Consider the following 27,543-nt stretch of genomic DNA (forward strand, 5'->3'; position numbering starts at 1 on the left):
CCGCTCCTATCGCCGGGCGCATCTCCCGCAGCCAAGGCCGGAGCAAACACCCCCGCGGCCGCTCCAAGGGCAGGGAGGTGCAGGTGACAGCGGGAAAAAGCAACGTGAGAGAAATGAACACGGGAAACGCGCGGCGGGGCGGAGAGCCGCAGGCTGCCTGGCCACACACGTGGGTATCCCGAATGCCCGAGGGGAGGGCAGGATCCCACCGCGCCGGATCCCACCGTTCCGCCCTCCACTTGGCCTCGGGCTCGTTTTCCCAAGCAAACCAAGCMGACCAGCAAGGAAGGGGCGCTGGGAAAGGCCATCCCGCTGTCCCAGAGCCCGCGTTTCCCTTGCGCGGATGCGAGGTCTGGAGCCCCAACGTACCAGGAGGAGCCGAGCGGAGCCCCGGCCTCATCCCTAACACYGTCAGCTACAGTCGCATGCGGAGCCCTCGCCTTCCGCACACCCGCACCCAACACTCGCACGCAGCCCACGCGCAGCCCCCGGCTTGCCCTGGAACAACCGCCTTGCAGTTATTTACAGCTTACTCGGAGATGTCTGTGCCACTGCAGCCAGTCAAGCTCCCGACCAACCTCGTACGGCATTTTCATCTCTGCTTCACATTTAAACGTTGAATGTCTTTTTCAACCAACAAAACTGATGAGAAAAAGGTAGCAGCATTTATGAAAAGATGAAGGTTTATAACAATAATTAAAAAAAAAATGAAAAAAAAAAAAGGTACCATTATCCCGTTAGGGAGCATTAACGTAGGGACCGAACAGAGAAGCTAGTGTTTGGATAGACCATGCCACAAAATGGTATTCACCTTTTTGTGGACACATTGGATCTGAAAAGGAAAGAGCACCTGAAACATGAACAGTCCTCGTTAGCATGTGCGCTTTTTGCTTTTGTTTGTGATCCTGCTGGAAGTGCGAAACTTGCTTGGTTTTTTCTTCTCTTTTTTCCTCTTTTTTTAAGATTTTTTTCTTTTTTATTTTTTCTTCCTTTTTTTTTTTGTTTTTTTTTCCTCTTTTTTGGCAAAGTGCAACCACACCTGGTTACCACAGTTCTGACATGGCCGAAGGTGCAAGTGTGACGAGAAACCTCAAGTTCAGTTTAGGGTTCCCCTGCAGTTCTCAGAGCCACAAAGACACGGGATTTTTACATCCTCTATGGGAAACTTGTAGTCGTAGGTAATTTCCTCGTTCACATTGATGTGCTGTTTGGAGTAGATGACGATCTTCTTTTGAGACTCCACGGTGATCACTTTAGCATAACAATTTGGCTGCAAGGGTGACAGAACAGAGAATGATTTAGGCTCCCAGTGGCCAGGCCTTCCCAACCTCCACAGAGCTATTCCAAGCTAAAATAGAGGGATTGTCCTTTTCCCAGACAACCTCTGCCACATTCCCAGAGCCTGGACACACCAGAGCTAGCAGGAAGCTGGGAGAGGAAGGCACGAAACCTGAACACAGCCCTCCTTGTGCTCCCCTACAGCACCCGTGTTCTGGTCCCTCGTGGACCTGGCTGATGCTACACTGAGCTCATCACCGGCTAAGAGCACCTTCTCTGCCAACCAGGGCAGAAGATACTTTTTCCATGCAGATGATGAAAGAAGACTGTTACCACGGCACAGCAACAAGGCCAAGGCTTGCTCTGTTTTGAGGAAATACTCCCCAGATGTGGTTAAACAGCCTTCATCAGGATCTCCCAACACAGCTGGGATATTCTGAGCGCACTATCTCACCGCAGCTTTAATTCCTCAGCTCTCTCCAATCTCCTCCACATGCTCATTTACACTCTGCTTTCATCTACTGCATGTCCTTAACAGTTAATCATAGCCCTGCAAYGCTTTGCCACTCCTGAACGTGACCCTTGTCAGAGTTAGCAAGGGCTTGACAAGATTATCACTTCAGCAGAGCACAATTATACGAAGAGACGTGATACTTACATTGCAGCTGTGATTAATAAACCTGGCAAAGTTTCCGCACTTCGTGGCATCGATGATGGTGTCGTGGTCAACTCTGAACATGTAGCTGCTCCCGATCCCTTCATCCTCGTATCGCTTTTCACGCATGTCAGCAATGACCTGCAGGAAAGGCCCCCGCTGGGTCACAAGGTGCCACCGAGATGCTCAGTGCAGCACAGATCTGCGCTGCACTAATCTCAGCTGTGCTCGTGTCGCTTGGCTTTCCAACAGACCTATGACCCCCAAAACCCTCAGGGAACACAGAYTTAACTGAAATCACACAAGCTCACGAGGGGCTTTCCCAGAGCTTATTTCCTGAGGATTTGGGTGCCTCATTCCTATAGGTCACTGAAAATCCCACCCTTTCACCTCCAAACCATATGCCAACCTCTGCCCATCTTACACAGCCAATGCCTTCCAGCATAGATTCCAGCCAGATAATCCATTCTTTTAGGGCTGTTTTCCCCAAATTTCCCCCTAGCCCAGCCCCAGCCCCATAGCCCAGCTTACCTGCCTGATGTTCTGACCCACATATTCAATCACCATCTCGTCAGCTGCAATGGGCTCCATAGCAAAAAGGCCCCAGTCGTGAATGTGGCTCTTACAGAATTTTAGTTTTTTCTTCCGGAACTGCATGGAAAGAAAACACCCCCAAATCCCAGCCCAGAATTAGCCACAGCACAAAAACATGATCCGTAGGTCCACACTCCCTGCCACAAGCAGTGCTGGGCTGCATCAACCCAGTTCAGCTCCTTTCCAACCCAGCTCAGCTGCTTTCCACCCCAGCAGTGACAGGAGATGACAGAGGGGACAGGATGTCCCGCAGTACTTGTTTATTTATTTATTTATTTATTAACCAATGACCATTTAACCATTGGGCCTCCACAGTTGCTTGTGTGAGATGCGATTCCCTCCCCAGCTTTTGCTCTCAGCGTGCACGGTGCAGGGATGGTCGATAACCAGTTGTTTGTTCCTGATCAGCACAYGTGCAAATAAGGGCTCTGGTTCTGACTAGGGCTCAAGCTCCAAAAGATCATTTACCAAGCAGCTCATGTCTCTGCTCCTTGYAGGGGACCACACTGAGCCAAGTGTGACACTTTCCCCGTGATTTCTCTGCTCCTGTTTAGGTTACATTAGATCACTGAGGTCTCTTGAGTTTTATTATTGAATTGCAGAAGAGCCAAGCACCCCAAAGAGACTTTACACTGGCTCATCGCAGAAGAGCAGCTCTTTCCTCACAGGAGCTGCATCAACAGCACAGGCTGCAGAGCTCAGCTCCCCAAACTACCTCTGACCTGCTCTGCAAAGATAATTTTGCAAGAAAAAAAGTGAGGAAACACTCCTGGGGCTCACGTAATCCCTTGGCAGAAAACGAAGTGCCCAATGCCAAGATGACCATGACCAAGGCCAGGCAAAGCTGCCACTCACAGCTTGCCCCTGCCTGCACTTTGCCCTGCTCCTGGCCAGCCCCTGCACAAAGCAACGCTCATATGGTTTGTCCTACCTTGAGCTGGTTGAACTTGAGCAGGTCGCTGTCACAGCTACCAGTGAAGGAGGAGAGGAGCCTGCGCTGCTCTGACCGCCTCTCGGAGCCGGCCCGGGTGGAAGCGTGAGGTTGGGCAGGGATGCTCATACCCTGGGGACAGAAAAGSGATCAAAGACGGCCTTGTGGAGCCAAATCCCCTCATTCCCAGTCTCACAACAGCCTCTGTGCCGTGCACAATCACCTGTGCTACAGCACAACGCTGCAGAACGGGCGGCCTCGCAGAGCATCCCCGGTGAACACTCGACCACACTGCAACCCAAATGAGCAGTGAGCAGGGGCCCAGGCTCACCTGTGTGTCAGCTGGAGGCTCCTCCGCAAAAGCTCGGCTATTGTTGAGGTATTTAAGTTTGTCCTTCTTGTCAATTTTGTAATAGCCTTCACTTCGCGCGCAGCCCGTCACGTGCTCCCGCATCCCGTCATCCCGCTTCTTTTTCTTGGGAGTAGACAAGCTGGTTGGTGGAAATGAGTTAAGGAGCAACACAGCTACCTGTGGAAATCAGGCAACCTGGCACCGTTACATGCAGCTAGTGAGCAGGCAACGCCAGGAGCTTGGAAAACTTGAAAGGTGCAAAGAAACAACAATCCTGTTTTAAAAATCACCCACACAAGCCCACGTGCCTACAGGGAAGCAGCGCCTGATCTTTTYTTCTTAGCCGGATGCTTTGGGAAAAAATCAAGTGAAGACAAAAAGAAAGTTTAAACAGAAAGGTTAAGCTGTCAAGAGAAACCTGTTTGGAAAAGGATTTCCCCTGTGCACGGCCACGTACACAGGCAGCAGCTGCCCAGCCATCTGGACAAACTGTGTACTCTGTTTTCAATGGCACGCTTTCATTGCGCTTCCAGAAATCCCCTGCAGCTACCGCAGGSCCCGGGGAGCCAGCACTGAGCTCGCTGCACGGAGGYGCTTTCCACCACGGATGGGCACGGACACGCTCCTCAGCCCCGGGATTCCCTGCTGCCCGGCCTCAGGCAAGCAGCTCCTTTGGAGCTCCAGCAAAACCCTGCACGGCTGCGATGCAGCAGCAAAAGCACAACGAGGGGCAGAGGGAGCGCAGAGGTGCACGTGCCTTGGCCTCTGCACGGTGGCGGAGCTGCCCTCCTGACAGCACATCCCAAAACACGGCCACGAAGCCCCTGAGGCTGGAGGTCTGCCCCAAAACGCTCCCTGTGAATCACAACGTGCCCTTAACAGCGGAGCAGTGAGGCAGAGGGCATGGAAAGCAAGGAGCGAYGGCCTGGGCGCCAGCCGGAGCGCCGAGCCGTGAGCTGGCTGCAAAGGCAGGTACCTCCACACCGACTGCAGCGGAGCGCACGAGGAACCCACAACTGGCTACACATCATTTATATAGGCTTTCAAAAGTGACTGTAAATCCAGTGTTACAATAATCCTTATCAACAGGGGACAAGGTCTCAAGTATTTCAACCACACAAGTCAGGAAACGCCGCCGTGCAGAGGAGCATCTTCCCCTCCACTGCCCTGCCCTGGCTCCCCACCGCAGCGCAGCCAGCTACGCTGGCCTTCAAACCCACTTATTGTTGCAACTGCTTTCTCAAATAGGGCAGATTCACACTCAAAACTACTAGGGAAGATGCATTTTGTCACTCTTTCAGAATATTTCCCTCAAGCAAACAGATCTATTTTGGGGATTATTATACTGGTGTCAAAAGGCAGAAAATTATAAGTGTAATCTGACACGCTGTCCTTTGAGATGCAGAGAAAGCAAGCGCTGAAACGCAGCTCAGCACTGACCTCAACTTGCTTTTGCTAGTGTGAGTCATCTCACTAGCTATTTTAAGTGGTTTGGATTTTGATTTTCCCTTTTCTTTCTTTTTTTTTTTTGCATTCTCAAGAGGTAAAAAAAATAAAAATAAAAAAGCAGCAGCATCTTGCAGGGAGTTGGGGGACAAGATATTTTTACTCCACACCACCTGTGGCAGCGCAGGAGCTGGTGCACATTGCCTTCAACATGTGCCTTCATATTTGCTTCCTAAAAACATTACTGGACAGTTTTTCGGTTGCGGATGACCCCTTTGGGGTCTGGAGAGCGATGCCGACGGCTGCACGGACACGGTCCTTGCCTTGCTGCAGCTTCTGCCTCCCTCCGATGCCCCGAGCTGCCCCTGGGCTGCTGCTGAGCAGCTGGTTTGCAGGCAGGGAAGGTGAGGGCAGCCCTGGGCACCCTCTGGAGCTGCCCCTGCTCCCGGGAACAGGACCCGGCRCTGCCACCAGCTCTGCCTGCCCCTGCCGGCCTCGGAAACCACCGCCCTTGGGGTTATTTGCATTGAACTCAGCTAGCTGGAGCTGCTAGCACCACCGACACATCATTTCGGGCACAGATGGCGAGATTATTTTTACAACGCTTTAGCCCCAAATAAAAGCCCGGTGCAGACAGGGCCAAAATRCAGACTAGAAACTCCACAGGCAAGCTGAAAATAAAGTCTGCTTTAAATGCAGACAGAAGCTTCTCAAACTAGAAGGAAACTTGCCCAGAAGAGGTGCATACAAATTTTCCCTGCAGTTCTAGATGGAAAATGCAGCCAAAACAGCCACTTCTGCAGTATTTCCGTACTGCAGCTTCAGAGGAGTCTAAAACTCCCTGCTGACAAAAGCAATTGCTATTCTAATAAGTAAACGCTTCTACCACCAACTAATTTAGCCTTCTGCAAGGTAACTTCTACCCAATGACCGTGTAGTGTGTCCCCCTCTGGCTTCACTACGCCTTGAGCGTAACGCAGGCCGCCAGTGAGAAAGGATATAAGGATGGAAAACCCACAGGGTGTCGTTGAGCCAGTCCATACCATTGTCCTGCTGCAGCAAGCGYTCGTATGTGATGCACATGAATCTGATATCTTCCTCATCTATGCCCGCGTTCCAAATATCGTACAGGATGGTCATCTCCTCGAACTCGGAGCGYGGTCTGAACTGAGGCTGGGGTGGGGAGTACTCAGGGGAAGGAATCATTGGAATGTCCTCAGGGGTCTTCTTCTGCCTCCGCCACTGCCTCTTAGGCTTCACATCTTCTTCTTTGAAGTCTTCATTCCACTGGTTCTCCAGCTCTTTAAAAGGCAGTTTCTCTGTGACCGTTTCAGCYGCTATTTTCTCATGGAAGCTGTCATTCCTGAAATCCAGGGTGACGGCTTCAGGGTCTTTCAGTCCATAGAAAGCATCRGGATGCCCACTTAACAGCTCTTTGCTCACAGCACTTTCCACCAAGGCCACTGGGACAGAAGGAGGTTCTACGGTTTTGCCCGAGTAGACATCCAGTGAGAGGACAGAAGGCGGCGACCGTCTGGGCCGACCCGGCCTCCTTTTGGGAAGGACAGAAGGTGGTGGTGGGGGAGGAAGAATAGAAGCACCCATAGGTGCATCTGGCGAGAGCAAAACAGATTTTMCTTCTGCCTTGCACTCCTCGATGGGAATCCTTCCATCTCCGGSCATGCAGGGCAGGACTGCTACAGGTATTGGCTCATCAGGGGGCAAGCCCATGTCTGTGCGGAAATCTGCCTGGGGAGGGCTGGCAAAAGGGATGGGGGAAGGAACACTGTTCATGCTGACCACAAGGGAAGCACCGAGAGGCTCTTTAAAGGGTTTCTCATCCAGCTCCTCCTCTGACGGTTTCTTGCCAGACAGAAGGCAAGGAATGGTAGCACCAGCCTCTGGGAAAGTAGGCGTGAAATTGAAGTCTCTCCCAGGAGTCCGAGGAATGCCACTGTTAATGCCAGGGGATTGGGATGGGTAGGAAAAGGGGCTCCCTGGGACCTGAGGGGAACTGAGGGTCAGGCTGCTTCCCGTGAGGGGAGCATCGCTCCCTGGGGTGGCTGGAACAGTGTCCGTGCTCTGCGACTTGGCGAGGGGGTGCGAAGACTTGGCCAAAATGTCCCGCCCAGGAGTCCTAGGAATCTCTTCTTCTACAGGTGTTTTGGTCACCATTAACTGTTCAGGGAACTTTTCTGGAGGGCCTAAAGATTCCTCTTTCCCGGGAGTCGATGGTAAGGGGAGCACGGAAGATGGCACCTTGTGGGCTGGAAGCAGAAGAGCATCGGTCTCTGAATGAACGACCACCTCCCGCCCAGGCGTCCGGGGCAGCCGGTCGTCCTCCTCTGCTGCAGAGGGCACTTTTGCTTTAACACGGGCTTCTAAGCTGCTCTCTTCAGCCTTGCTAAAGAAGCTACTTTTATTGGGTAGAGGTTCCCCAAAGATTCCCACTGGAGTCGACAGACAGAGCGTTGCCTCCTCATCTTGAGATTCCGGCTTCAGACCTTCCGGTACCTCCGACTCGAGCATGGCAACTGCTTCGGACTCTTCCACTGCAAGGGAGAAAACAGAAAAGAATCAGGAGTTTTGCAGCCACTTGGTGAGCAGCACTTCGCTTCCATCAGCTTCCACTCGGTTACTCGCCACTCCCCAGCAAAGGCATGTTCAAGAAACTGCAATTACAGAACAGCTCGATTCCACTGGGAGGCTTTAAAAACTCCAGGGCTTTACATTTTGGAGACACGAGTAATTAGACACTACCACAGACATCCCTAATGGACCAATAAAAAAGAAAGAAAAACACTATTAATTTGAGGATTAGCTACTACACAGGCCAGAATTAAGGATTTCTGCTTACAAAACCCCTGGCCATGTTTTTGACAACCATAAAAAGCTTTAGTGGATTGTGAGCCGGGGGTTTTCAAGGAGAGCTCTCAGAGCCCCCAGCTGTCTGCTTTTCTAACAGGGAAGGTAAACTAATCCCAGGGCCAAGAAACAGCCTCACAGCTCTGCCTGGGGGGAGCAGGGAAGGCAGAAGTGTCACGCTCTTGAACACAACACTAAGGAAATTGGGAAGCCCTTGTAATGAATGAGGAGACGCTTGGGTGGTATCAGTGAGCACTTCATATCCTGCTCTCTCAGCAGCAGCTCGTTTGCCTGCAGTTTATTTACCTCTTTAAGGCCAGGGCCAAAAGGAGTCAACAGTGAATTTTCGTAGGGAGCTCACAATAACATTTTCAAGTGGGATGTTTGGAGGGAAAGTGCTCCCCATTTGTGCTGAGCCATCTGGAGAAGGGCTTGTTTGGCTGGGCAGGTCGAGCCCATTCCCACATTTCACCTCTAAAGCTCATTGAACATATCAAGATGCCCCAGTGTAGGTTTCCCCAAACTCCTGTTGTCCTGAATACCCTCCTGACTAAACATTTTGCCTCAAGAAATCTTTCAGATTTTGTGACAGCCTAAGAGTGATAGCTTGGGCAGGGACTAGATCTGCAGCTCTCAGGAGGCAAAACACTGCAGTGCCCCCATGGGCTGCCCTCTGGCACCAGCCCTGCCCAAGGCTCACGTTACAGGCCACACTGCATGTGCTCTCCTGCTTGGTTCCAGGCTTTAACTTGTCACTCCTCCCTGGATGCTGCAGTATCTGTCAGGCCTTATGCACTTCACTCCTCTAGGAAAAGGCTTCCAATTTCCTTGAGGATGTCTTCATGGGACAGATAGAGTTCTGAATGTAAGGATCTCAGATGATGACAACTGTTCAGTTCTTGCAGGACACTAATTAAACTGGATAAAATAACCACAGTATTTTTAGTAGCAGCAGGCCCGTGTGGAACTCCTTACTCAGGCAAAACAAAATTCAGCACAGACTTCTGTCTCTATGCCGGGTAAACCCCCAGCACAGAGCTGTGACTGSAGAAAGAGAAGGAACGGACAAGGCAAATATCAAATATATATAATGTTGTACTTGGATTTGATGCTAAATGACAATCCAAAAGGAAAATCATACCTGGCCTACAGATGGGAGACAGTGCGAGTTTTGTCTCCTGGTCTCTTTCTATAACCAGGAGTGTTTCAGCAGCAATAGATTCCTCTGGGATTTCTCCACATTCGTTTTCCCCCACCTTGACTTCTTCCATGCCTTCATCTTTTTCTACCAAAGCTGGCTCTGCAAGTCCCAAGCCCGTTGCATCCATGAAGTCATCCACAGGATACAGCTCCAAAATGGTCTCCCTCTCRTCATCGGGAATCTCATGACTGGCAGGCTCATGCTCTGTCTCAGCAACCATGGGTTCTCTATCTTGATCTTCAACCAACTCCTCCTCCTCTTCCTCCTCCTCCTCCTCTTCTTCATCCTCTTCCTCATCATCATCCGAGTCAGAACTCGACTCAAATTCAGAGGAGTCCTCACTTTCATCAGATGACTCAACTTCAGCCTTGGAAGATGAGGGACTTGCTACATCTTCTGCAAGAAAAACAAGTTAGTTCCCCTTTCTGACCTCATTAAACAATCAGGATTGCCACAGGAACAAAGAAAATTTCCTTGCTGTAACAAGATCCACAGCTGAGCATACAGGTTTGGAGGAGTTTTCTTCCCATATATTTATTTTAGTAGAGAAACACAAACCAAGTATTTGGATACTGCCAGTAGTTGTGATGCAAAAGGCAGTTCCCTGAGCAGCAGAGTGAGCTCCGCATGGCACCCTGCTGATGAGGGTCTCCGGGTGGCCTGGCTCTTTAGTGAAGTTATACCGAGAGTTTCTGCTGCATTCCCAGACAGCTTTAAAGTGTGGGAGCTGCTACCTTCCAGAACAGGAATTGTTTGATAGGATGGAAAAGTGACTTCATGCTAACCATGACCCATTTGAAAGATGGTCCCTTCTCCTCTCAGCCACACGTATTTCAAGAAACGGGCAGGATTTTAGCTGCCTTTGAGACTATTATCCTCATGAAACCGGGCTGGAATCACCCAAGGGCTGAAGGGCAGTTACAGAGGGACTCACAGACTAAGAGATCACAGAAGGCATTTAGTTACCTCGTATGGAATGACCCTTCATTGACAGACAGTGAGAAGATTAAAATCAGCTCACAAGAAGTGCAAAATGGAGACCATACCTGAGGTGAAATCTACGAGCCTGTAGATTCACCAGGAACTGCTTACCTTCCTCGGAGTCCTGCTCTTCTTCCTTGTCACTTGTTTCTACTCCTGTCTCTTCATCATCCTCTTCTTCATCCTCATCCTCCTCTTCATCCTCCTCCTCTTCATCCTCTTCCTCATCCTCCTCATCCTCTTCCTCCTTTGCAAGAAAGCATTGCTGAATGTGAACTGAATTGGRTCCTTTCTGCAACCTGACTGTCACTGCTGTTAACCCCAGTGACTCCCAGGGACACCGACCCCAGAGCTTCCTGGATCACTAACCCTCTGGGATTCCTTAGTGTTCACACTTTACAGTGGGCAATTTTGGAAGCTGAAATTACTAAACCCTCTGTGTTTAATGACAGATAGCATTTAAAACAGAACAATAAAGCCAACACACCTTGCCAGGCGTTGCTTTCACCAAGCTTCCCTCTTCCTCTTGCTCTTCTTCCTTCTCTGAGGAAGATTCTTCCTCTTTACCCGATGTCTCGTCTCCCTCCTCTCCCTCGCTGTCCAGCTCCAGAGGCCGTGCTGGTCGCCGTCTCAGTCCCACGGTTTCTGCATCCTTCTTGGACAGGTCAGATGTTGTGTCGGAAGCATCTCTGTCCCTTTCTGATTCTGGTGAGCAAAACAAGAAGGAAATAGCCCTCACATACCTTGCAAGTAAGGGAGAAAGCCCCAGGGATGGCAAATGCCAGAGGCCAAAGCTGACAACACGGGCAGAGCAGCCAGTAGACACAGCACCACGGAGATAAGAAGATGTAAGTTAAAAAAAGAAAAATAATAATAATAAAAAAATAAAGGTCTTGCCAGAGGTTTGTCTTGCTTAGGGAATTGAGAAGGAGGCATCTAGGGGCAAGGGGTTCAGACCAGCATGTGGAAGAGGGTGACATACACAGTACAGAGACCCTGTGTGGGTGCAGGTGCTTGCCCATGGATCAGAGAAGGAATGCAGAGTGCACAAGGCATATTTGGAAACTCCTTCCCTTTCTTAACCAGGGATGCATTAAGAGATATCAATACTTTAACAATTCTGGCTTTGGCTTACTTTTTAAAGAATGAGTTTGTGTATTTTGTTACATGTAAGATGCTTAGTTAAACTTGGTCTTTAGAATTTTTAAAATTAGCGTATTTTTCTTTTACTCAAATATTTTACAAAATCCTGTTTCTGTACTTGGGCTTCAAAACCAGTTTTTAAACTGGATCAAGTTTGTGGTTCAATTAATTTGAAATAAATTATCTTAAATAAAGGGTATTCAGGACTCCAAATTTTGAAGCAGAGCTTTTCCCTGTTTCCAGGAGAAAATGTCAAAAWTTTTTTTTTTTTTTTTTYCCTTCTGGGAAATATATATTTACATAAATCAAATGCAGGCCAAACCAACTCTCGCTTTTGTCCACAATGTACTTGGTGAGTTTACAAGTACATCTCTGGAACATGGTCCTTGAACTAATCTGAGCTCCCTCTGCTGGATGACCATCAGCAGAACTAAATTATGAGTTACTCATAAAATACATGTCTTAAATTTCCCACCAGTGAATTTAAGATAACAGAATCCAGAGGAGACATCTCCCAGCTGACTGGAGTTCTGTGAGAGGAAGGGTTTTGGCTCAGATCCTTGACTCTGTGTCTAACTGCAAGTGAGCACTCTCCTGTGAAGTTTAAAAGAATTCAGCTCTCATGTGGCTTGCATCTGCTCTTGTGTTTCAAACAAATGTGCTTTGCAAACCTTCATCTTCATCATCAACTGAAGTAGAAGGCCGGATTCTCTTCTGATCTCCTGCTGAGGCAGCTTCAGGTGGCTCCTTTCTTTTCACCTGAACAAAAGACACAATTAGCATTTCTAAAAGAGTTTAAAAGCGGCAGAAAACAGCTTCTCAAGCAAATGGCTACTGTTTTACTTCACCAGGGTGACATGTACCCAGAAACCAAGGACTACTTCCCCACAGCTCTGGATTCCTTTATCTGGTTGCAAATGAAATTTTACTGTGAATGAAATTCTATCCTTTCAATTTGCATCAAAACACTCTCAATGCCAGCATGGTGTATGCCACCACCAGGTACTTTGAAGATGACAGAGGAAACTCTTGAAAAAACACCCATGTCTGAGATGCAGGAAAAAAGAAACAGTCAAAGCCTGTGACATCGTAWCTTCGAAATCAAGTCCACAGAATCTCCTTCCCAACCTTCACTTGCATCTTCTGTGCATTTACACAGTTCATTTCAGAAAAGCCCTCTGCATCCTTTATTTATAAGATCCTTTCCATTTTCACGCTTCCACTTCTTGGCAGGAAGCACAAATACTCTTTGAAAAAAACAGGATATTTTCCCTAAGATCGCAGGACTGATTTTGTCAACTCACATGAGGCACAGAACCCTTTTAATCAGGCTTCCAGGTAAGAGTCACCTCTCAYCTGCAAGGCATTAACTCATTCTTCCAGATAGCCAAGCCTCAAACCCCAGAAATTCAGTAGTGCTACAGACCTATTATCAATGGTAAATCCTGCTCCAAATGAGTGTTGTTTAAACAGAGTTCTAAGCAGAGAAACAAGTGTTAACTATTACTTGCTTAAGCATATCATAGAATCACTATGGTTGGAAAACACCTTCAAGATCATCAAATCCAACCATGAATTTCAAACCCCACTGAAACTATGTCCTAACACAAGAAAATACCTAATGTCCTCCTGCTGCACCTGTAGGGAACATTAATATTTAAACAATAACTTCATTTTTACCTTGAAAGATGGCAACCGGATGGCCCCTCGTAGCCCAATGCCCAAGCCGATTCCCTCATATCCCAGGCCTTCTCCTTTGTTCCAGTTCTCCAAGAGACAGGACGTGATCCGATCCTTCGGCTTTGGTTTCTCCTCCAGTTCTCCTCCAGACTTCACTGGAGTGAGAGATGCCTGCAATTGAGACAGCACAATTAAAAGAGGAAAAGCCTCTTGGGGAATACACAAACTCGGAAAAAGCTCAGAGAGTTGTGGTTTGGGAATACCGCTCCCTGGCATCAGCTTCTCTGAAGCATCCTGAGATGCAGCACATGGCCACGTGCACGTGGAAAGAGGAAGGTGCAGGAATTGCTCTTGCTCACACGGCCCTTGCAGCTCTGAGAAACATTCTCCTTTTGCATTTTAAGAAGCCATTTTTTTTTGCCCAAGGCACTAAAACCACAGAAACCGAACCCGCCGGGTCCCAGAACAGAGGCTCGGCACAGGACACCTGGAAGCACTGTGTTAGGAGGTATCAGAGCAGCCTGTGCTCTTGCTTTCTCCGTTTCCCTCACACACAGCCTTTCGCCTTCCTTTGCTAACCCACATACCTGAAGCAAGTCCAGATCTTCCAATCGAGGAAACATTTTTTTCTTTCTAATGTAAGGCACAATAAACCAAATACAATCGTGTCCACGTGTTCACTTAGCAATCGGCCTCAGTCCACAACAACTGTTGGAAGACGCCCATCGGGGACAACAGAGGAAAAGTAAATTATGTGAAGAATCCATGAAGGAAGGAAGGGAGCCCAGATAAGCTGGAGCTGCCCAGGAGGCAGCAAACGGGACCAGGGGATGCGGAAGCGCCCGGCACGTGGCTCTTGAGCAAAGGGCATCGGAGGTAACGTTTACTTCTCTCCTCACCAGTGGGGGCTCCCGCTCCAGGAGCCGCTTCCTTTCACAGACGTTCCCGAGCTAATTTGCTGAAGCTGAGTGTAATCACCGAGCAGGAGGCGCCAGCTCAGCTCTGCTGCTAATAAGGGACAAGACTAATGGGAATATCAAGGCGAGGATCCACGGCCAGGCTGGGTATTCCTGGCAGGAAGCTTAGCGGGGCCTCCTCTGGTGCTGATGCTCCTCCAGGAGCAGGCTGGAGTTATCCCGAGCTCCAGCGACTCGCTGCCCGCATGAGCTCCCATCGCTCCCGACCTAGGACATGCTCTCAGGATGACAGATACTAAGAGACACTATCTCTCCCTACGGATCCGTCGTGCTTCTTTCCAAAGACAGAAAGATGTTGAACAAGCACCTATGCTGTCTTATCTAGCCCCTCAAACCTCTGAAAATGAGTTGTTTCGTTACTATTAGTAAAGAAGAATCATATGGGAAGCTCCAACTAAATCCATTAGGAGGGAGAAAACAAGGATGCAGGGCCAGTTTTGGCAGGTCACTTGCGCACGTTGCCTGGGGGTGCAGGAAGGTGGGGAACAGACGTTGGGCTGCACGCGGCAGCGAGGGGCTGCACGGTGCAACCCGGCGCCTGGCAGAGCCACCCGCGGAGCGGCGGCACGGCCCAAGCACACGCGAGAGCTTTGCTCTCCTTTGCAGCCTCTTCCCGTTTCTGTGATTCCTGCAATTTTGCATTTTCAACCTGCAGTATAACCCGCGTCGAGTACCGCATCGAGGGGCTGAGACGCTGCTRGCTTCCAGGCGGGCTGCGGATTCCAGGGCAGGGAGGAACGTGGTGAAGCCAAGCGCAGCGGCGGGCACACGACGCCGAGCAGCCGCCACAGACCTGCCTCGACTCGCTCGCTTCTACACTGTGGAGTTGTCTTTAAAACTTCCCTGGCTGCCGGACGCTGAGGCCGCTGACTTGGTGCCCGCGTTTCCTCGCCGCCCKGGAAGCGGAGCCTCCGCTCCAGTCAGGATGCGCTCACTCGGTGGAGGCACCAGCCTTGAGTGTTGGTCAGGAGCAGGACCGACTTCCTCACTGTGTGCCAGGCCAGGATTGTGTCGTGTCGCCAACCTGTTCGGAGCCGTGTTACCCACGGCCCTGGAAAGCCAAGGAACTCTCCTGGACACGAGAGCCACCGTGAGACTCGCTTACAGCTGCACGTGGTGAAGATACCAGCTCTGAGAAACGCTGTCAGAAACAGAAAATGCATCTGCAGCTTGTTTGGCTAAAATGACTCTGTGCAACATCACTTTGAGGTCTGCGTTCACCTTTCCAGAACGTTACCTTTTCTTTGAAGAGAGCAAGGCAGCGTGTATTAGCTCACATTGCTGCTCGCTGCTTAAGGCTCAACTTAAATTGGCTGTGAAACAACGGAACGATTCATGCAAAGCTTTTCCTTCCTGCAAGAGCCTCGCGACAGGTGACGCAACCCAGGCATGGGCAGCCAAGGTGCAGGGTGCGCTTAGTCCCTCGCAGAAACGGGGGCTGCCCTCAGGGGTGCTCCAAAGCTGGAGGAGTGATGCGGAAATCAACCCAAAATGAAGGGACTGCAGTGAGAACAAGGTGCTCTTCCAGGCTTACACCAGCGGCACAATGTAAGAGCAAGTAAAGGAGGAGCAGAACCACAGAACGGCTGAGGTTGGAAGACACCTCTGGAGATCATTTAGTCCAACCCCCTGCTCCAGCAGGGACACCCAGAGCACAGGGTGGCATCCAAGACACTCCTGCCAAACTCCCTGGGAATCCCGGCAGTCTGATCCCAGAGCAGGGCTCCAGGAAAAGCCTTAGAGATCTGCTGAATAGGATGGCTCTTCCTAAGGGATACAAATACTGTAGTTTACTCAGGTAGAACCTGGTCAATCCTGCTACGGTCTATTACGTCCTGAGTCAAAAAGAGCTTCCACTCAACATCTGTGGGTCAGGAACACACAGGCCTCTCAGGTAATTTTACCACCCTCAAGCAATGGGGTTTCTCATAGCAAAGTTATTCTATGCCTCTATTTTTCACTTCATTTTCATTACCATAACATTTATGGGGGTGGAGTCTTTCAACCTTATAGCCCTGCTCACCCATGCACTGACCACAGCCCATGCTTCCCTGAGCCCCAGCACGGAGGTAGCGAGAACCCACCTTCGCCAGCCGCTCCTTCTTGTCCCACCAGTCATCGAAYGCCCGAAACGCCACCACTTCAACCATCTTCCTGTTGAGGTCCCTTTTCATGATGGCCTTCAGTTCCTTCACGATGACCAGGAGGACTCCATCCACAGTAGCTTTATGGGGATCCTCCTTCTTCGGCTCGTAACCCGGCGGCGGAACCGAGGGGTCGAACTTGGGCAGCGGTGGCCACTGCTGCCCACGGCCAAGCGCTGCTCCCATGGAGAAGGGGCGGTAGGGCGGCAGGTTCAAGAACTGCATGCGGGCCCCCATGAAAGGTGGGTACTGGTAGGTGTTTTGTGCCTGCATCATGCGGCTCAGCATCTGGGTTTGCATCTGGAAGGACATGGGCATGCCGCCCCAGTGGTTGCCCAGGACGCTGATCATATCCACCTGCATGACGGGGAACATGCCGGGGTGGAAGGGAGGAAGCGGAGGCAGGATGTGGGGCGGGGGCACCCCGGGCGGCGCGGGCAGCGGCGGTGGCGGGACGGTGACAGCGGGGTGCGTGGGTGGCGGTGGCGGCGGCAGCGGCGGCGGCAGCGGGAAGCCCGGCTGCGGAGGAGGCGGCGGCGGCGGAGGCAGGGGCGGGAAGCCCGGCGGGGGCATGGGGATGGACGGGGCCATCACGGCCGTGTTGCTCACGGACGAGTTCACCACGATGGCTTTGGCACATTCCGCGCTGGTGATGGGCGCTGGATTCATCTCGTCGTCGGAGATTTCCATGTCCTCCCCTGAAGAGTGCTGACCCTGCGGCAGAAGAGAGAGGGCAAGGTGAGGAGCACAGCCCTTTCACAATAAACACCATCCCGCTGGCTGCTTCACACAAAAGCTAAGCTTAGCACGTGCTTTAACAGGGAGCGGAGCAAAGCGCACGACACTCTGCAAGGCCGGAGCCCGCGGAGCAGCTGCTGCCTAGTGAAGCTATTCCGGCCGCGCCAGAGCTCCAGAAGCGGCGAGGCAAAAGCCTTTGGAAAGCCTTCGGCAGCGAAACCCGCTGCCGCACGGAGCACGAGCAACTGCTGCAGACAGGCGCCCAAGCCAAACGCCTCGTGCTGCAAGACACCTTATCTCTTATTTACATCTAATACTGGCAGGTGCATTACACCACGGGGGGTGATTCTTTAGCTTTCACCACACACAAAGAAACAATTCCCAACTTTTTTTTTTTTAATTATAGTCCTCACTAGCTGTCAACATTTCACCTCTGCTTGTGGGCAGACACAACACTTTGCAGCAATGGTTGCTGCTCCTCCAACTTGTCTCAACGAGGCCAAAGCAACTCACACTGGGGGAAAAAAAGCGGACACCGAATCTGCTTCAACTCCCTTTCCCCTTCGTGGGTTTGCTCCCTCATCAATGCTGGGGTTCAAAGACACAGCACATGCCAAACTCCTAAGCAAAACAGGTACTTTACTGGCCATGAAAAATGCAACTGTAGGGTTATATAAAATGCAAAACAGACATCCTACCTCCAGTGATGGAAAACGGATTGTAAGGGAAGGTGTCCCTTGCTCAGGGCACAGCRGCAGCCCTCCCTGCGGGGGCTCCACAACCAGCAGAGCTCAGCCTGCACCGAACCCGCACGGGCTCCTTCCTGAAGCTGCTGAGACTTGATTCCTAACCTGGGAATTCTGTGCAGGGGTCACAGAGGGAGCGGGAGCAGGGGAGCGCCAGCCGCCCAGGCGAGCACGGAGCCTCGTGCGGCACCAGAGGGCCCCTCGGCCGCCAGAGAGCAGGCTGAGCGCGGCAGCGAGCGGGACACACGCGGTCGGTGAGCGGGGCGAACGGGATACACGGCAGCGAATGGAACGCCCAGCCCCGCGCCACCCTCTTCCAGCTCCCCTGCCCGCACAGTGCCCAGAACACTCCAAAAAACCACRACCTCTTCTGAAGATGCTTTATAAGCCCCAAAATGAAGAGGTGGAAAAAGGAGAAGGGCAAATCGTGACCCGCTGAACTTGTGGCTTTCAGAGCCCTGTGTCGTCYTTCCCTCTGCCAACTCTCCACCGCTCACTACCCGAGCAGCCTCGTCCGGCCTCGGGAGACCGGCTCTGCCCGGAGCTCCCGCTCGGACYGGCCTCAGAGGGCCCTTTAGGTGCAGCCTCAGCACCAGCAATCCTGCCTGTGAACGAGGACGGTTCTCCCTCCTCAGGGAAAGATCAGGTGGGAAAAGCTGCTCCTGATAGTACCGGGAATGGGCAGGACTGGCCAGACCCCACGTTCTGGTGCCCAGGTGCTCGYTTCATTCGCACACATGTTCATTCCCTCCACACTGAGAGTTGCTAAAGCAGCACTAACATTTCTGGAACACTGAGACTGGTCTCAAATGCTCCGGGGCTCGGACAGGCCTGTGGGAAGGACGAGCAGCCGCTCCGTATCCCGTCCAGCCTCACAGTCCTTGTGCACCAAGCTATCCGTGCCCTGGCTTCACCCTGAACAAGGCGGAAAGGGAGCGAGAACGTTGGAGCTGCAGGGAGAAACGGGTGGAAAAGACAGCAGGGAAAAAAAAGAATACACAAGGTTAGGGAAGAGGTCACAGCGAAAGGAGAGCAGCTAGAAGGAGAAGTCTTTAAAGAAAGTTGAAAGAGATGAATATTTAAAGAGGAAGAGCAGCTACAGAAAAGTTATATCCAAGGGGGAAAAATATAGGCACCAACTGAGCGAGATCAAGCTGCAGAAGCAAAAATAAAAGTCAAGGGGAGACACAGAAATATCTTTTGTTATATGGACTCCTTTTCATTCACCCTTCTGAATGCGGATTGACTGGCTGCTAGCAAGGATGTCTGAGGGTAGATTTAAAAAGCAGCTGTGCTACCTTCCCAAAGCTGCTGCCTTTTCGCTGTCTCCCCCTCAGCTTTCACAGCACTAAAGAGGCGAGCTGATCCGCAGCTTCCGTGTGACAGGGAGGCTGTCACCTCCATCCCTGCCCCAGCCCCGGCTCGGCCGGCCCCGGCGCTCCCCGGCACGCGCGCGAGRGCAGCGGAGCCCTCGCAGGAAAGCCTCCCGTCAGCCCGCTCAGAGAAAAGCCATTTGCAACTAAATTAATTTGCACCGTCACCTTCACTTTGCATTAATTAAATTAAGAGTTAGCAAAACAGGTATTTAATTATGTGCATGACACATTTTCCAAAGGTGTTTTAACGACGCAAATTTGTTGGGAGAGACTCACGTCAGCATCACCAGCTATAAAGGGCCCGGGTTGCTCCTCACCCCGGGCACTCGATTTTAGCACTGGCAGCCAAACGAAGGGGACATCCCAAGACCTTGTTCCCGATCAGCAAGAGCACAGAGAGCTACTGAATAYGGGATACTGCTCTTAGAGCAATACCCAGCATCTAGCAAGCACTGAAATACTTTTTTTTGGCACCAGTTTAGCCGTGTTTGGGGTAAACACCCTGTTTCATTGAATGTTGTGGCTATTCTGTCACATCCTCACTGGGTCCTGCTGCACCAAGCAGCAGGACGTGGGCTCAGCAGCACTCATTAAACAGCTACTTTAAGATATTTTAGGTATCAAGGTGAATTTTATCTTCAAATGACATTATATTTGTCGATTCTGATATTCCTTGGTGAGATATTTAAGTAGCAATCTGCCTTCACCAGAGCTCGCTGGCAATGGTGGGAGCAAAAACCACTCCTTAAACCTGGGAACACTCCACATCGGCACACTGCGATCGCTGCCACTCCACCAGTTCACGTGARGTTTTCAGCAAAGCTAGAACTAAAATCAGAATTCCTTCTGGGATAAAAAGTTATCAGAATTCTACAGAAGCTAAACTGTTGCTGCTTGTTTCTGTCTAAAAAAAAATTGCAAATGTCATCTGTATTTACAAGAAAAAAYGCACCTTTCAAAAGCAGCTTTCAGGCTATGTGAAGAAGGGCAAAATGCAACAGTTGGACCAAGGCGATGGACTCGCCCTTGTCTCACTCCTTGGAGGAGGCAGCAAATCACATGGGTGTCCTCATTTCTTCATTGCTGCCTGCAAAAGCCTCTCTCCCTCTTTGATAAGGAGACCTGGAGCTGGAAGTGATGCCAGCAGSCTCCCTGACAAACAGCCCGCCTCGGCTTGGCTCAGCTGGGGCCTGCTGCTTATCTCCGGGCACCCTCCCCACACCTACGGGCTGAGCAACAGGTGAAGCGGGTGACAGTGACAAGCACGGGGTAAACAAACAGCATCTCCCRGAGGAGAAGGAGGGGAGGAAAAACACCCTTCCTGGGGGGCTGCAGCGGGCAGGGAAGCGGCTCTCCCAGCAGGGAGGWGCGTGTCTGGAGGGCACCAAGTCCCGGTACATCGAGGGTGCCGGGGAGCTCGGGCACCTCAGGGGGCTCTCGATGCTCGGTTGCTCCTTGGCAGCCTCCAGAGCGGCCCCTGTGCCACCTGCCCGCAGTGGAACAGCATCCAGGAAGGGACAAGGCAGTAGTTTGGATCCSCTTTTCCTAAGGCACAGCTCCAGGGCAATTAGTAGGACACAGGGCATGCAGTGGTGGTCCACACGGAAATGAAAAATAGGGGAAAATAACTGCAACTAGCGGGCACAAGAGGTGCCACCAACCACACACAGCAGCCCCATGGCGACATGTCTGGATTTTCCTTTCCAAAAGCTGCGAGGACCCTGGGGGGAGCAGCATCTCCCCAGCAGCCTCTCCACCTTCACCTCTCCCTCAAGCCGGGACCTTCTTTGGTTCAGCACCAGATGGAGGGAGGGACATGTCTGCGTGAGGCCGGGAGGACGGAGGTGGGAAGTAAGCCCAGCACAATTAGTGGGCTGAGGTAATTAGCTCTTCGCTGATCTAGGAGGTGGCAGACTGGAGAACTGCGGTCCCACAGGGGAAGGCTCAGCCAGGCTGCCTCATCCTAGGGAGGCAGCTCCATCCTGAACCTTCCAGCAGCACTTTGGAAGGCAGGAGCTTCCTAGGGTGGCAATTCCCAGAGCTACRGATTAACCTGGCGGGAAAACAACTGCCAGATTTGCAATAAGGAGGAGTTTGAAGATGAGATGAATTGGCAAAGGGGGCCACAGCTTACCCTCCTTTCTAGCAAGAGCAGCAGCCTGCGGAAAACACGACAGTTGCATTCAGGTGCATCCTCCTTCCCTAGGGGAGGCAGCTCCGAACTGTAGGCTCCAAGGTAGGGGATGCAGCGATGCTGCTCCAGGAAGCAGGGTGGCCAAGAAAGGGATGTTTGGAGAAGTCAAATACTTCCCTTGAGCTTCCAGCATGTGCAAGAGTCTGCAGGCATCCACAGGGAAGCAAGCGAGAGCAAACACCTTCCTCCGAGCTCATCATCCCTGGGGCTGCAACCACGGGACCTGCACAGGGAGCATCTGAGCAGGTTCAAAGGGGGCCCTCCTACCCGGGAGACCACCTCGGAAGACGACGGCTGTATGAGAAGGGGCTCAGGTGGCCCCCAGCGCAGAGCCAGCCTGGGGGCAGGGACATCGGCCCGGCCACTCATCCGGATGGTCACAATCCGAGCAGGCAAAGCCAACACGCACCAAGGGGGCGGCTGCAGCGGGCAGCTTCTCAGCATGGACAAAATACTCAAAAATTGGATTTACCACCACATGGAACTGTGGTCTTTTCCACCAAGCCTTAAGTAGGGGGTTAAAAATAATAACAAAAAGAGTGTCACCTCACTGGGAGGAGGAGGAGGGAAGAGGAAGGAGGGAAGAAGAGAGGGGTGTTGACCTTGGGGAGCCACATGCTAGGGCTGCCCTTGGCAATGGCTGGTGCTGGGTTCTCTGTTTTCGGGGGAGGGAGGGATGTAGCTGGAGAGCTATTTGCGATCCAACTTCAAAGGCTTCAGTGGGCTGGGAAGCTAAGTCATGCATAAAGGGATGGGAGAGTGGCAAGAAAACACCCCCTACGGATAAATTAGTCAGGGAATGTTCCCTGCTTCTCCCGATGATTTCTATAAAGCCGGCCTGTCTCTACCCAGGTAAAGCCCTTTTCAGACACCAGGTCCAGGGAGTGTGTGAGAGGCCTGGGAACAAACCAGACAAACGCAGCAGACAGAGGAACTGAACAGTTGCTCCAAAAAAAGAAAGAAGAAAGAAGCAGGCGGTGGGCTTCGCTCTGGCATTTGCTGCCATGTCAGCTATTATGAGCAGATTTGCTTCCACGGCTTGTCCCCACACAAAAGCTCAGGAGTTTGAGACAGCAGCTCTGTAAAGCAGCAAGGAAAAAACTGAAGAATCTGGAGAGAAGCTGCATGGGAGAAACAGGGAGAAGTCGGTTCCCAAGCGCTTGCGAACGGCTCTGCCCTGGGTCTGCACGGTGGCGAGCGCAAACGCAGCAGCCTCTCTAGGGGACAGAAGGTATTTTACAAGTGGTGATAAAACAGAGAATTGGCTACGTGGGATGAGCACCCACTTGCAAGCAAGAAAGAAAAGGGGTGCAACAACCCTGGGTGTGCAGGGCACAGGGACCCCTTCCAGCCCGTGCTGGGCAGCAACTCAGGTGCCATCCCCTGAGCTTCAGGTCGAAAGAGCCACGAAGTCAGATTTTCTACCAACAGAGTGATAAGAAAGCAGATAAACTTGAAAAGCACCCTGGATTCCTAACTGGGAATAGCCTACTGAAGAACAGTTGTACACCTACTGTATTCAAACAAGTCCTAATCAGCCAATTTGTTATTTTCCCCCCTTTTACGCACTGCTACTACACCCCAGAGTATCTGAAATCACGCGGCTATTACCGTTATGGCAGCAGCTTCAGTGGCCCGTCTGGTGCTCTGCATTTCCAGTSTTAGTAGCAAGAGCACTTTAATTTATAAGACCTGAGTGCTCCCGACACAGCCTGAGCAATGGGAGCTTCCTCAGCAGCAGCATGCAAACCCAGGAATCGGTAAGGAAGGACAACCGGCAAGTGGGGAAATGGAGAGCTTTGGTTGAACATCCATCAACACCGTCCTCTTGAGCTCCCCTGCTCTCYGGACAAGGTGACCACCCCGAGGCTGCTTTCGCCCTCCCTCGTGAGCGGGTTCAAACCCCGAACCCAGCTCCTCTCTCCCACTGTGGGCCCACATTTCTAGGGTACTGTCCTGGTTGGTTTGTGCGGTAGGAAAACCAGATGCCCAAATGCTCCTGGCCTCTGCAAGAAAAGCAGGGAGACCAGACCAGCCCTCTCCAAACACGTCCAGGCTTCATCCTCCCACAGGCGTGCAGCGAGCACGTGTGTAACACACTCATTAAAACACTAAATATCCCCCTCATTCCTACACAAAGCAACAGAGCCAAAACCACCCTCGAGGTCTCCCTCTCCAAAACCTCCCTTGAGAGGGAAAGCTTTYTCCTGGGGCTGCTGCTCTTGGGGAGGGCAACACAACTCTTGTGGCTGCCACCTGCATAGGAACAAGCCGTGTGCAGGACACGGACCTTTCTTGGACTTCTAGAAGATATTGAAGCTCTTCAATTAAACTGCCCTYGCTGTATGCAAAATAAATGGTGTGACCGCAACTGTTGTAAGGTACTGGAGTGGAAATACCCCATCGCTGGGGGCATTTCCTCTGCCATTTGCTCAGGCATAAAATATTCAAGAAAAGGCACAGAGGCAAACAACGGCGATTTCCCCATTTGTCCTCTCATTAGCAAGCAGGCGGCAGAGAACAAATGCAAGGAAACCCTATGAGTACTTCCCATTTCTTACAGAAATACATTTCAGAATTCAACCAGGCACCTTGTTGCTGCAGGTATTGCAAAAACGCCGAAGAGMAAACGGGTTTAAAGACAGATCAGACCCACTAGGGGCAGACAGGACTAGGAGCACAGTGTAGTGCCACAGTCCAGGAAGCCTCCTCGCAGCCAAATCCTACTGCACGGATCCACAGGAGCCAGAGAGCCCCGGGGAGACCCACTGAACACCCACGGACAGTCAAGGCAGCGCCAAGAGACAGGCTCTCCTCATATGGAAGCCTTGGGGGGAACTAGGGGAAATAACCACCCCAGAGCAGCCAGAGCACATCAAGGACAGGCCTTCTCCTTGCTCACCGGGGAGCTGGTCCAAAGTCTCTCTCTGCTCTCCCTGCAAAGTCACAGTGATGTTGCACCACAGATGCCAGCTAAGGCAAAAGGCCGTGTGCTCGCAGGCACGCACCTTCTCRAACACGTATCCAGACCACTTTCCGAAGCGCACGGCCTGTTTTTTTCTTGTTTCAAATAGCTTAGCTGAAGCTGCAGCTGAACTCCAGCAAAGGCAGGTTACTCTCTCAGAGAGCCACACAAAAACTTGCAAGAAAGGCCTCAAAAGCGACGAACTGGGATTCTTGGTGCCCCTACAACGTCCGCCGCTCCGGGCCGGAAGGCAACAGTACCTTTTGGAGGAGATGCACCTCCAAAAGCAGCTTTCCCTTTGGGAACAGYCRGCTCCATGGTTTTCAGCCRTTACCTTTTGGCTTAGGTCAGTACYGTCAGCTCCTTTCGTAGCACYGGAGCAGCACAGCAGCTTCAGGATGGAAGCAACAGGCCACACTTATCCGGRACTGAATTAAGGCTGGGCCTCATCTAAAGACAGGCATGTGGTACAACAGCATCAATGCCACAGCTTAAAAACCTTAGGAATTTACAGGGCAGAAATGCTACATACAAAATCAGGTCACAACATGGGTGCAGCTTAGGCCAACTGAGTTGYAGCAAGGGTTGAGTTGAGCCTGATATCCATTTTTACATTAAAATATTACCCGAGCAAAATCTCCATGCAAATTCACAAGTTGAGGTGTTATTAAAAATTGCTCTTTTGAGTGAGGTGGGTTGGTTTTATGTGGTAGGACACAGTCTAGCAGTCACGTTTTCATCAGCTGGACAAGAAGGCAGATCCCTGCAAAGGCTCTCAAGAGCAGACAGGCACCGTGGAGGCTGCACCCCCTGCAGAACCAATGAACCCAGGAGCCCCTCGTGTCCCCCGGCCTCTCTCTGCCCATCCCAACTTGGATCTGCGTCAGGTTTGCAAAACTGCCCACTGTTACCCTTCTCCTAATGCAACAGGAGGGATATATCCTACCTGACACCGTGCAAACAAGCAAATTCAGTCAGAGATCACCCTGCCAAAACACACTCTTGTGCACGCATCTTTCCAACCAGTAGCTTGCCTGGTTTGGTGGAAATGTGAATAACGCCGGAATGAAGCTTTTTGCTGGGACACCAGAGTCAGGCCCCCGCAATAACAAGCCCCTTTGGGAGAAGTGAAAAATAAAAAAGCCCTGCAGGGCCCCAGAGGGAAGGCGCATGGAGAGGACACCTCGCTCCAACGAGAGCTGCACTGGCGAGCACCGCTCTCAGGAAAAGCCTTAATAGAAGAAGTGACTCATTTCCACCCCCGAACGTGCACACACGGGAGGAAGGAGAGGAAGGAGCAGCGCATGGACCCCCCTGGCTACTCCTCTTCCTTCCCGCTCCCAGATCGCTTTCCTTAACTTTCTCCCGGGCCGAGCTTTGGGTGCAGCGGAGGGGAGCCGGTCAAAGGTGCGTGATAAGTGGCGCTCAGGATGCGGTTATCAGCTCCATGTAAACACACGTGCCGCGGAACGAACGTGCTCGGAGCAGCCAACCCCGCCGACGGGCATCTGAGTCAAAACAGGCGCGTCCGTGGCGGGGAACCCGAAAGCCTGGCTGCATTGGGGCCCTTCGCGACACGAACCCTCCCACGGGCAGGGCACCCGCTCCGTTTCGCGCAGCGCTTKCGCTTCTGCCGCCGGCGCGGGGCTCACGGTTGCCTCCCAACCCAAAGGCAAATTTCACAAAGGGGGTGCAAAGGCATCCGAACGCAATGCGGATGCAAAGACTGCTCGATGATGAGACCAGTCTAGAGGCCTCTAGGAAAGGCAGCAGCCAGCAGCGATTTGAATCAGCTTCTCTGTGCGCTGCTCCGCGTCCCATGCCCTCAGCACAGCAGCTGCTCTGCTTCCCTCTAAATCAGACCCAGAATTTAGTGTCTTCTGGTGGTTGCACACTATGGCAATAGCAATCATTTTCTCCATATTTCTACCGCTTACCTAATGCACGGTGACATTTCCATGTTGTCACTGCGTGTTGCAACCCACGCTGCCGTCCGGCACTCGCCTGCCTTCCCCGGGTCGCTGCGCACAACACCCAACGGGAAGCACGGCGAGGACACAGCACGGGGAAAACCACGGGAAAAAAGCACGTCCTCAAGCGTGAGGCTTCGCCACTGCATTTGTGACACCTGAGCATTCAATTCACGGTCATCTGTGTTGACAGGGAGAGGAAAGACTCCAGACTCAGCAAAAGGAGAGATGCCCAAAGGTCTGAGCGCAACAGGCTGCAGAGCTCACRCTTGCAAAGCTTATTCCTCCACAAACCACGTGCTATAGTTAAACACTGCAATTGGGACCTAAGCTTCCAGCGTGCCACAACAGCTACAGGTGTCACCAGAACAAAAATACTGTCCCTGCTTACTCAGGAGCAATTTAGTTACATAAACCCAGTCCAACAGGRGCAGAAAACGCACAAAGCCAGTGGCGGCAAAGCAAAGAAAGAACCGAAGCCAAGCCGAAGGCACGATCAGCAACGGTGATTTGCAAAAAGGGACGGCAACGTCGTTCCTGTCAGATATGCAAAGCGGGAAAGCCTCAAAGTCTGGCCTGAGCCGAGAGTGGAAGCAGCACTCGGCCTCCCGACCACAGCCTGCTTTCTATTTTTCAGTTACACTCCAGAGCACTTCACCATTTCTAGCTCTGTTACCGACAYGTCCCCTCACTCCCCTAAGGTAGCTGCGTATCAGAAAACTCCCAAMCCATCAAGTCACGTATCTCTCCGCACGGTTCTCCCCCTTGCGAGCACGCAGGAACACCTGGCGACTCCTACACTGCTTTTCTCCAAAAGGGACCGTGACAAAACAGTGACGCTGGGGTTGTGAGCGCGCTCTGCTTCCATGTGGCCTCGGCCTCGTGCGCCCTCCGAGAGCCCAACTGGAGTCTCGGCCAGACACAGCTCGGCAAGCGCTGCCCGACTTCTCTGCTGCACAGAAATTTGGGTAGGAATAACAGGCTGTCACATGGGAGATGAATCAGACGTACGAGGAAGCAGCCCCTGCTTGCGGTCTTGCAGTGCCAGCTCTGGAAGGACACAGCGGCACAGCCCGGATTTCCACAGGTTTGGAGATGTGGTAGGAAGGCGGAGGGAGCCGGCGCGGAGCGGGAAAGTGCCGGCCGCGCGGGGACGACCCTGCGGCCGCTCGGGACCCTGCAGGCGCTGACTACGAGGCCTAGAGACGCGTCTCAAAGCGARAGCTTTTCGAGCAGCACCACGTGCTTACACTAAGCAGATCCCCGAGGCCTCAAAAGCATCTGATGCCGTGTTGTGTTTAAAGCAC

The 27,543-nt window shown here is 51.9% G+C and overlaps 1 protein-coding gene across 1 annotated transcript in view; it reads right to left on the bottom strand.

Moving 5' to 3' along the window:
• Positions 1–1,017: 1,017 nt before the first annotated feature.
• Positions 1,018–27,543, bottom strand: part of SETD1B (SET domain containing 1B) — a 40,281-nt gene continuing 13,755 nt past the window's right edge. Inside the window, exons 7-18 of the mRNA XM_026041803.1 lie at positions 16,188–16,961; positions 13,127–13,297; positions 12,118–12,205; positions 10,791–11,008; positions 10,415–10,550; positions 9,263–9,718; positions 6,258–7,808; positions 3,790–3,956; positions 3,459–3,590; positions 2,465–2,584; positions 1,937–2,074; positions 1,018–1,270 (exon numbers count right to left, since the gene is read on the bottom strand). Coding sequence (XP_025897588.1) covers positions 1,097–1,270; positions 1,937–2,074; positions 2,465–2,584; positions 3,459–3,590; positions 3,790–3,956; positions 6,258–7,808; positions 9,263–9,718; positions 10,415–10,550; positions 10,791–11,008; positions 12,118–12,205; positions 13,127–13,297; positions 16,188–16,961 — 4,125 coding nt within the window. The 3' untranslated portion in view covers positions 1,018–1,096. The remainder of the gene's footprint in view (positions 1,271–1,936; positions 2,075–2,464; positions 2,585–3,458; positions 3,591–3,789; positions 3,957–6,257; positions 7,809–9,262; positions 9,719–10,414; positions 10,551–10,790; positions 11,009–12,117; positions 12,206–13,126; positions 13,298–16,187; positions 16,962–27,543) is intronic.

This window comes from Nothoprocta perdicaria, unplaced genomic scaffold, assembly GCF_003342845.1.
Source record: "Nothoprocta perdicaria isolate Ctin4 unplaced genomic scaffold, notPer1 scaffold_294, whole genome shotgun sequence".
Classification (NCBI taxonomy): Eukaryota; Metazoa; Chordata; class Aves; order Tinamiformes; family Tinamidae; genus Nothoprocta; species Nothoprocta perdicaria.